The sequence below is a fragment of the Austrofundulus limnaeus genome, unplaced genomic scaffold (assembly GCF_001266775.1).
Source record: "Austrofundulus limnaeus strain Quisiro unplaced genomic scaffold, Austrofundulus_limnaeus-1.0 Scaffold240, whole genome shotgun sequence".
Classification (NCBI taxonomy): domain Eukaryota; kingdom Metazoa; phylum Chordata; class Actinopteri; order Cyprinodontiformes; family Rivulidae; genus Austrofundulus; species Austrofundulus limnaeus.
This window is the reverse complement of record NW_013952642.1, coordinates 90,794-101,582: the sequence shown is the minus strand read 5'-3', so window position 1 is coordinate 101,582 and position 10,789 is coordinate 90,794. Positions and strand designations below refer to the sequence as shown.

The window sequence follows — 10,789 nt, the reverse complement described above, 5'->3', positions numbered from 1 at the left end:
GGTATGGTATGGTATGGTATGGTATGGTATGGTATGGTATGGTATCGTATCGTATCGTATGGTATCGTATGGTATAGTATGGTAATGGCAATTGGTATGCTAATGTAATGGCAAGTTATGTTATGTTGTTACATTACGTTAAGTTACGTTACGTTATGGTACAGTACGGTTTGGAATGGTATGGAATGGTAATGGTATTTGGTATAGTAATGGTATTTGATATGGTATGGTATGGCATGGTATGGTATGGTACGGTACGGTACGGTATGGTATGGTATGGTAATGGAAATTGGAAGGCTAATAAAATGGCATGTTATGTTATGTTGTTACATTACATTACGTTACGTTATGGTACAGTATGGAATGGAATGGTAATGGTATTTGGTATGGTATGGTATGGTATGGTATGGTATGGTATGGTAATGAGCATGATGTACAGTACAGACCAAAAGTTTGTACACACCTTCTCATTCAAAGAGTTTTCTTTATTTTCATGACTATGAAAATTGTAGATTCACACTGAAGGCATCAAAACTATGACTTAACACACGTGGAATTAATTATATACTTAACAAAAAAAGTGTGAAACAACTGAAAATATGTCTTATATTCTAGGTTCTTCAAAGTAGCCACCTTTTGCTTTGATTACTGTTTCACACACTCTTGGCATTCTCTTGATGAGCTTCAAGAGGTGGTCACCTGAAATGGTTTTCACTTCACAGATGTGCCCTGTCAAGTTTAATRAGTGGGATTTCTTGCCTTATAAATGGGGTTGGGATCAGTTGTGTTGTGCAGAAGGTGGATACAGTACACAGCTGATAGTCCTGCTGAACAGACTGTTAGAATTTGTATTATGGCAAGAAAAAAAAGCAGCTAAGTAAAGAAAAACGAGTGGCCATCATTACTTTAAGAAATGAAGGCCAGTCAGTCAAAAAAATTTGGGAAAACTTTGAAAATGTCCCCAAGTGCCGTCGCAAAAACCATCAAGCGCTACAAAGAAACTGGCTCACATGAGGACCGCCCCAGGAAAGGAAGACCAAGAGTCACCTCTGCTGCGGACGATAAGTTCATCCAAGTCAGCAGCCTCAGAAATGGCAGGTTAACAGCAGCTCAGATTAGAGAACAGGTCATCAGAAATGGCAGGTTAACAGCAGCTCAGATTAGAGAACAGGTCGTCAGAAATGGCAGGTTAACAGCAGCTCAGATTAGAGAACAGCTCAATGCCACACAGAGTTCTAGTAGCAGACACATCTCTAGAACAACTGTTAAGAGGAGACTGTGTGAATCAGGCCGTCATGGTAAAAATAGCTGCTAGGAAACCACTGCTAAGGACAGGCAACAAGCAGAAAAGACTTGTTTGGGCTAAAGAACACAAGGAATGGACATTAGACCAGTGGAAATCTGTGCTTTGGTCTGATGAGTCCAAATTTGAGATCTTTGGTTCCAATCACTGTGTCTTCGTGCGACGCAGAAAAGGTGAACGGATGGACTCCACATGCCTGGTTCCCACTGTGAAGCCTGGAGGAGGAGGTGTGATGGTGTGGAGGTGCATTGCCGGTGACACTGTTGTGGGGGCCAGGTCATCTGACCCAGCAGCCCATCACTCTCCTTCTTGGTCAAATAGCCCTTACACAGCCTGGAGGTGTGTTTGGGGTCATTGTTCTGTTGAAAAATAAATAAAGGTCCAACTAAACGCAAACCAGATGGAATAGCATGCCGCTGCAAGATGCTGTGGTAGCCATGCTAGTTCAGTATGCCTTCAATTTTGAATAGATCCCCTAACGTAAAATTATCCATCAATATGTTAGTTTGTTTGATGCTCTTTTGGTTGTGATTCTGCATCCTTAGATAATTGTGTTATTGCATGAGGCTTGTACACAGATAATTTCACACAGAGAACTTTTAAGATCATGACATCAATAAAATCAAATAAATGACATCAGAATTGCCATATTCTATGCCCAAGTCTTGTCTTGAAAGCAAATAATTAACCAAATAATTGGATGAGAGGAAAGGTTTTGCAGCAGTTTGACAGGCAGCATAGTTGCACATCGATCCTGGAAAAAAAAACATGGAAAAATATCCTGTAAATATTCAGTTTGTCACATTGTGATTCTAGTCTCGGTGCAGGAAGTTGTAATAAAGCCATTAAATCAAGAAACGCTCTGTGTCAACCTTAAACCTCCATGAGCCAGCCTTAATGGCTTTTATCTGTCAATCAGTGCTTTTGCACTTACCACCACCCTGCGTAAATGAATTCAAATCCTCCGTTTTCCACCCCGATGACATGTGGCATGCCTGGAAATGGATGTCCTCCAGTGAAGCGCTGAAGTGATCCCTGCAGATTCTTTAAAAGGGAAAAGTTAGGACTCTCACTTCACGGCCATAAAGAGGGTGTTTAAAGGGTTTTAGCCCGCCGGGGCTTTTGAATTACACGGCGATGGCTTGTTCTGCCTGTGCATTTAGCATGGAGGGGCAGAAAATAAAACAAAGCACTTTGGAATGAAGACATTTGCATTATAATTGGTGAGATATGTTAAAATGCAAATCATGTGAATTTAGGCAAGCGGCCAAAACATGTTGCTGCTGCAGAGCAAAGCTTTGTTTTGTTGCCTTTCTGCTTATAGGATGAGTCAAATTAAATTCTGTTAAATACTTTTTTACAATTGAAACTTGTGCGGTTTGGTCTGAATTGTAAAAACTTAAAACGAGATGCATGTTTTTGCAGAATGACAAAGTTTTAGTACATTTTGCTCAACTTTAAACAGGAATAAAAAATCTTACACAGCAAATCTACCTCATTAGCTATTTTTGTATTCGCCTAGTTCAGCTTGTTTCATTCAAATCCACTGTATCTACTGGTTTTTGAGATATTTTGCTGATAGACACACAAACAAACACACAAACCAGTGATTATTGGGTATTTTTAGAAGCTGAGTCACATTAGATAAATACAGTAATTATAAAACAAGGCAGATTAAAACACTATCATTGTTATTGGGAAGTAAGTATGAGCTAAGACGTTTATCAGCCTGATAGAGAAATAGATACCATGTTTAAATCAACTTTTCAGAGCTATTTAAGGTCTTGAAATGCAAAGAACATAAGTAGGACCTGAAATAGCTCCTGTTTCACTCAAAAGAACACAATAGAGCTTTTCTCTCACTCAGTAACTTCCTGCTTTGCTTCAAGCGTGTCGACAGCGCCAAGTCCCMACTTGGGGTCGGTGCTAATACTTTCGCTAAATTTGGTAGCCGTAAAAGGAGAAAAACGCTCCATCAATCACGCCGAGGATGCATGGAGCGAGAGAGATGGGGGAGGAACCTGAGGGGGGGCTCAGTATCAGAGAAATAAACCATTGGAAACTCTGCCAACAGCCGTTTCCTGGGTGAGGTGATGGGAAACCCACCCCCCACCCCCTTTCCTCTCTGGGGAGATCATTTGGGAATGAAGCGATGTCCTTCAGAGCCAGAAGTTTCAGAGCGGAACCCATGACGCCTGGTTAGGGTGTTGAGAGAGTTTCTGAAGTAAAAATCCTCCTTTGCCTCAGATGCTTGCTCCATCAGATAAAGACTGCCAGTCGAGGCTTAAGTGTGTCAATGAACCCGGGTGGAGGCGGGGAATCAATGATAAAGTGCAGCTTACCTCCTCAGCTCCAGCCAAATAGAGATTAAACCATTTCAACCTAATAGCACATGTCAGTCAAAAGTCACACATGGGTACTTGAACGCTCTCTCTCTCTCCCACCCTCTCTTTCTCTCTCCATCGCCACCTCCCGTTTTCTAATCACTTCCCCCGAAAAGATGTTGCAATTTAGAAAAATGCAAAGTGGCTGTCAGAAAAGGAGCTGAAAACGCGCTTGGACCACATCAGAGCCTGAGCTGTGATCTGTAATTATCAACCGTTTCTCTGAATCCCCAAACAAGACTCGATTTGAGAGCAACCATTTGCGCTCCGGTCGACGTACGYGCCGAACACAAACTAGCATGTTGAAACAGCGAGATCAAAGGCCCCGGAGGTCTATTACGGCATGAAATACAGCTGGCTGTCCGAACAGCAGCTTTTCAAAACCATGCTCATTTCTTGCTCTAATCACTGTTGTGGACGTCGCAGAATTGCCCACCGTTCCGTAGAATTACTTGACTGAAACCAATAATGGTGACTTTGATTTGTTGTTCAGCCGTCTCACATGCGGATACACCCTGTGGTCTGTAAATGAGAGCTTGTGTTGTTTCGCCTGTGTCCCTAATTTAGACATCATGGCGCTCGTTAGGTGGATCAGGCTGATATCAAAGTCGGAGCGAAGACATCTATGCCTTTTTTTTTTTTGCGAGCGTCTGTGCTGTTGGTGTCCGTTTAATGATTCCTCGGCGGTTTGTTCATATTGTTTTTTTTTTTTCTTTTTTGTGTGTTGCTGTCATTTCTCTGGTGCCTTCACCTCTTTCGTCATGAAATTTTCTCAGCTCTGGACTTCTGTTGATGAGCCTCTTTTATGTGTTGCTTGGATAAAATGAATAATAAGGTTGGTGTTAAAATACTTAAAGGGACAATATTATGTGTTTGTCAGGCATACGTTTAAATACTATACCATAATAAAGTATCTGTGTCACCTTTAGTTGTTATTAAAATGCTGTTTTTATGTTTAAATAGAAAATAAACKTWTCTTCTCATCACTTCCTCTTCTAAACGCCTTGAAATTGGCCTCTGTCTCTTTAAGAACCTCCTTTCTGCTTCTGTCTGGTCCCATTCAATACATTTCCTCAAAGGTATTTTGAATCTGAAAAGAGCTTCACTGAGTGAGGGCAGCAGACAGTTAAGTTTCACTTTCACTTTGCTTTGTTACTGCCKWGRGCCTGCAGGAGTTTTGCTCCTCAGCATGGCTGCCTAAAAATGCTGCAGGATTTCTCAAACATGCATTAATGAGTCAAAGCAAGGCTTTGGGTATGTTTTTTATGAGAGTATAACATTATAACATGATATAAAACTCAAAAAAGTTGATTTTACATGATATTGCCCCTTTAAATTGCAGAAACGCCACTCAAGGCTTGGCTTCAGTTGCTTCGGTAAGCTCTGCAAATACAAAATTTTACTTGATTTCTCTGTCACTTCTGTTGGTGTTTTTGTATTTAAAAAGGCCTGAAGCTTGCTGCATCAGTGCAAAGAGAAGTCCAAACCTGAAYACCTGCCATACCTGGTTATGGTTTCTTTGTTCTGATTGCACCTTCACAGTTCAGTGGAGGGATCGTGCAAGTRCTCGACTGAATAACGGTTCAAAACAAACTACTGTTGGAATCAAAGTTTACCCAGGATGGGAACACACACACGCAAGCACAGATCAAATCGAGATCTCGTCCTCGTGTTTGGTGGCGCTCGCCTCTTCCCAGGCTTTTATTTTTGATTCTGCARCTTTTGGTTTGCATGTGGCTCACGGTGTGCGCCTTTAAAACTCCGAGGAGATAAAAGTGAAATGGCTTGTAAGCCGGATACTTTCTGCAGTGCCGCAGTTCAGACGAGAGGCRTAAACAAAGAGATGATGTGTCCCCTCTGAGACAGCTCCCCTGATAGGTGGAGCTGTGATAGCTTATTTAAAGCAGCCTCTTTGTTATTATCTTTCATAAGAAAGATTAAAAAATGTCTTGTGTCTTTTGACGATACGGGACGCCGGCACTTATTGAGGCCCTCTGTGCAGAGTTTGTATAGCCAGTGGTGGAAATTGATTCAAATACAGCTTATCTCAGTCCGCGAGGGACTGAGCCTGCAGACTACACCCAGAGGTTTGTGGGTAATATCCAGCAACTCATGCAGGCAATTTATTTATTTATTTATTTGCTCCGTATCTCTGCAGTCATTTCAATGCACCGCTTGTCACATCCAGTGTGTGGACTCTGTCGTCTTCATGGTGATGATAGGAATCTGTTCCTTCACAGGTTTACACCAGATACGGGAAATGCTACACATTTAATGGCAACAAGACTGCATCCAGGAAAACCAAGCAGGGCGGAATGGGGAACGGGCTGGAGATCATGTTGGATATCCAGCAGGATGAGTATCTGCCCATCTGGAGAGAGACAAGTAAGCCCTAAAACCATTTGTTTAATGTAATCTGTTAAACCCATACTTTTTTCTCATAATGGAACAAATGCTGGAACTAAAAACACGATGCCGTTTTTTGGGGGTCAAAATGAGTTCATTTTTTTTATTTTATGCTAGCAACACGTTTCAGCAAAGACAGAGGCAACAAAAGGCTGTAAAAGTAAATAAAAATAAGAAGGAGAATGTTGCAACAAATCACATCAATTGGCAACGGATCAGTAAGCAAACGGCATAAAAAGAGCATTTTAGAGATGCTAAATCTCTCAGAGGTAAAAATGGTTTTCAGAGGTTTGAAGTTTGCCTGACTAAAGCTCTATCAGGCAAAGAAGCCATATTTGAACACAACCCAGAAAGGCTSCAATTTAAAGCTCATTTAAAACCAACTGAGCAAAGTGAAAAAAATAGATTTGAAATTATTTTTTTGGAAACCWCAGATGTTGTCCTAAAGAGGAGAACCAGCTTGTTGTTCAAAAGTATGCCTCTCTGATGGTATGGGTATGCATTAGTGCCTCTAGCATGGCAGCTTACACATTTCGAAAAGCACTATAGATGCAGAAAAGCTTATTTAGGTTTTACAAAAACAYGTTGCCTTCCAGCAGAGAGGAATTCTTCACAACTGTCTTTGGCCTGTACCTCCTTGGTCWTCGTACTACTCAGGATTGATTCTGGGGCCTATCGGGTGACATTTGACAGGTTTAGATAATTTGATACTCATATTGCTGACAGTTGGATCTTATTCAATAACTTATGTGGATTTTGAAGGTAATGGTCGGAACTCTGCAGATTTTTTCCCACTTAATTCATTAATCTAGTTTTTTTTTTTTTTTTTTTTTTTTGGAGATTTGTTGTTTTTCAAATAAAAATCCAATTAAATTTGGGTTTTAAAGCAACAAAACAAAAAAAGATTACCAACAGGGATGATTAATTTTTTTGTTTAAAAAAACTGTGATTGCGTCACTGCACCTGAAAATAGTGACTTTTACAACAAACATAAATAAATTCCACTCCCTCAGATCTGTGCGTGCACAGTYGGTGCCTCATAAAATCAATCCCTGGTTGACTTTATGAAATATGTCTGAAATATGGTTTGCAGTTTGCCTCAAACTGAGTTCAAGCTGTTAGATGATGCAGACGTCTGTAATTCCCACTCACTTCGCACCGCTACGTGCCTGTGCTCTGTTTCATCCTGGCGAGAAGATGAGACATCTCTGGAGGCCGGCATCCGAGTTCAGATCCACAGTCAGGACGAGCCGCCGTACATCCACCAGCTGGGCTTCGGTGTCTCCCCCGGCTTCCAGACCTTTGTTTCCTGTCAGGAGCAAAGGGTAGGTGTTTTTTTTAATCCCCGCTCGCCATCTCTGCCCGCCCCTTTGACCCCCACCACTGTTCACCCTGCTACTGTTGGCCCCCCSAGGTGACTCAAACTGCCGTCTAATAAATCTCTGTGTACCCAGCTGACATACCTGCCCCAGCCCTGGGGGAACTGCCGCTCCACCAGCAGGGAGAAGTTCCCGGGGTACGACACGTACAGCATCAGCGCCTGTCGCCTTCTCTGCGAGACCAACGAAGTGATGCGGGTGTGCAGCTGCAGGATGGTGCACATGCCTGGTAAGATCCCACTTAACCGTTGCCTACATTTATCAAAAGAACATAATGAAAATAAACAGAGTAACAAAACATAAATGATAAAGTGTATTTTCAGAATTTAGTTTCTGTTCTCAAGGGAAAAKCTTGCCTGTAAATGATTAGTGGTCTTGTTTGTCCTTGTAAGATGTTTTTATTCAGAAACACCTTGAGAGTCTGCTGCTGTTTGGGATTTATGGACACAAAACATAATTTCTAGGGGTGCAACAATACATGTACCCRTGTCGAACCGTTCAATACACACTTGTATCGAATAATAGAGTTTTTAAATTTACTTTATCAACATGTCTTCTGAAGATGCTCTGTGTTGAAGGATCAGTGGATCTGTGTTCGACTACTGCACCTAGGCTGCATTTTGAGCACAGATCCACTGAGAAACTTGCTGTTTCAGCAACATTTAATTTAAAAACTGTACTTTGAGGTTAAACAAATGTTCATAATTAATTTAAATAAATTACCAGTTAAAAAGGGCGTGGACATTTCTCTTTTTTGTATCGAAAAAATATCGAACCATGAGATTAAAGTATTGAACCGAACCGAATCGTGAATTTTCTGTATCGTTGCACCTCTAAGAATTTCTTTTTTTTTTACTTACTACACCAAACTGTTGTTTATCATAAGCATTTTCTGTGTATAAATGCTCCTTACTTTTGTCAGTTTRCCTGGGGGGGTTACTTTGCTCTTCAGAGGCAGATGATAAAGTTTCTGCCCTTGTTTGTGTGTGTTAGCAAAATATATCACGAACTACTAACTTTTTAAAGCTAAGCTGAAAACCCACATGTATGCTTTGTCTTATACGTCTTAAATTTTACATTCGTATTTTATAGTTTTTCAACGTTTTACTTGTTCTTACAGCTTTTTATGTTGATTTCATCTTTTTGCAACTGTTCAGCACTTTGTCTGAAAGCGCTTTATAAATAAAGTTATTGTTATTACTGAAAAACTTTGATCAAAACTTGTAAAAATAAAATAATCATTAAGTAAACAACTGATTAATTTTTGGAGTCGACCCAAATCAAGATGGCCGCCCCAACTGATCCCAAAAATGTCAATACCTCAGTGGATTTGACACACATTGTATTAAAATTTGGTTCATTTATAACACATCTCATGAGATGTGATTTGATCACAAGAAGGATTATTTCTCTACGTAAGATGGGCGATATGCTGACCTTAGTTAAGTTTATTATTTTTACAACATCTGGTTTACATAATCATCCTTGCATTTTGCTCTCTTTCCGCACATAAACTCATAAAACTCAAAGCTATGTTCTAATAACCTAATGTTATACAGCTCTGATGTTCCCCTTATTTACAGTCTTTGTTTAGCGTGTTAGCACGGAGATATTTCTCCTATCCCGAATGCAAAGCATAGCCRGGGTTGATGGGATTGAAATTGGTTTTCTCTGATGTGGTCAGGAACCAATTTTGAAACGATGACAGCTTATAAAGGCATCATCAAAGTTATCATAAGTCATTTTAATGGGTCCACTGTGCGCTGCCATCAGTCCGCTGGATTAAAAGTCAGAAGGTCATCACAATCAGCAGGATATGTCATCTGGAAAGAATGAACGTYGGAGCAAAAAAAATTTCATTGGTAGTAAATCTAATAGCTGTTGAGACATGATCCAAATTTACGGCTGTCAGAACGATTATTATTTTTTAACAACAACACTGATTGCTGTTGTAACCCCAATTAAACAGCCCCCTTCGTTGAGGGCTGGAACATGTTGCAGAGTCTGACAAACACGATGCAAAATGTTTGGACTCTGTGTGTGTGTGTGTGTGTGTGTGTGTGTGTGTGTGTGTGTGTGTGTGTGTGTGTGAGTTCAGAACGTCAAACAGCTGAGTCACTGCCTGCAAACGGTTTGACTGAAGTGACTAACGGGCTGACAGGCGTGTTGAAGTCAGCAGGTCTTAGTATGAGGAAGGAACCTCATGCGGTTTGCGTGTTTTCACACTGAAGCTGCAAACTGAATAAATAAAAGTGACACCTTTTTTTGCCAGCAAAAACCCCATCATGTTAAAAAATTGTATTTTTAACTACTCCAGTATGAGTTAGTGCGATGCACACTTTGCATTGACGACTAAAATGAATGAAGACGTTTGAATGAGCTGAGAGTTGCTCCAGATTTACTGCCACTGTTAACTTTTATTCTTACAGTGGAAGCATTTATTTAAAAAAAATTTTAATAAATTAAGTTAGGTGAGAAAAGGTGCAGACACATTTTCACCCTGATCTATCACCAGTTTGATGAACTTACTTTCTCCCTGCTGCCGTGGAATATTAAACTTTAAAGCAGAAGAAACCATTGGCACTTCTTTTTTTTAAACTGAAGGTTTTTTTTACAAATTTATGTAGAATTATTTCATTTTATTATCAATCAAGTGTTTGTTCAAGCATGCAGAAAATCCGAATAACCTTGTTACGATGCAGAGCTAGAAAAAGGATTTGCTTTTAAAAGTAATTGCACATTTAAAAGCTCTGAATTGTAAGAATGTTTCAGACAGATTACATTTTTTCTACAAACAGAAAACTATAAAACGTGATACTTTTGAACCAACTAATCAGAAGCAAAACTGTTGGTTATTTTTATTACTTATTTTTTTATTACTTATTTATTACGTCAAACCTTTCTGGACCATTTGTTCCCAGAAATAAGGGTGTTTGATCACATYGTGGGTTTCCTCCCATTAAAGCTCTGTACTTCTTCATAATGACTCAAATTTATTATTTAATATCAACAGACATGACTCCATAAAGTTGTGGGAGGCAKTTGGTTTAAGAGTTAGCCACACTAAACAAGAAGAACAATAAGCGCTGATGTCAGAGCTTAATCAAAAGAAACTCTTTTTACTTAAATCCATAAATAAATGAGTCACAGAGGTCTTTAATGCTCCATGTTATAGCTGTCATCTAAATACTAAATCAGACTGAAACATTAAAATACAGTTTGCCTTTTACCCCTCACTGTTCAATAGTTTACTAATGACCAGAAGCTAATTTTTATCATATATATAAATATTACAAAAAAATCTTCGTGTGTGTGTG

The 10,789-nt window shown here is 39.8% G+C and overlaps 1 protein-coding gene across 1 annotated transcript in view; it reads left to right on the top strand.

Moving 5' to 3' along the window:
* The window catches only part of asic4a (acid-sensing (proton-gated) ion channel family member 4a), a 123,543-nt gene that overhangs the window by 99,644 nt on the left and 13,110 nt on the right, over positions 1–10,789 (top strand). Inside the window, exons 2-4 of the mRNA XM_014020091.1 lie at positions 5,928–6,072; positions 7,291–7,418; positions 7,548–7,701. Coding sequence (XP_013875545.1) covers positions 5,928–6,072; positions 7,291–7,418; positions 7,548–7,701 — 427 coding nt within the window. The remainder of the gene's footprint in view (positions 1–5,927; positions 6,073–7,290; positions 7,419–7,547; positions 7,702–10,789) is intronic.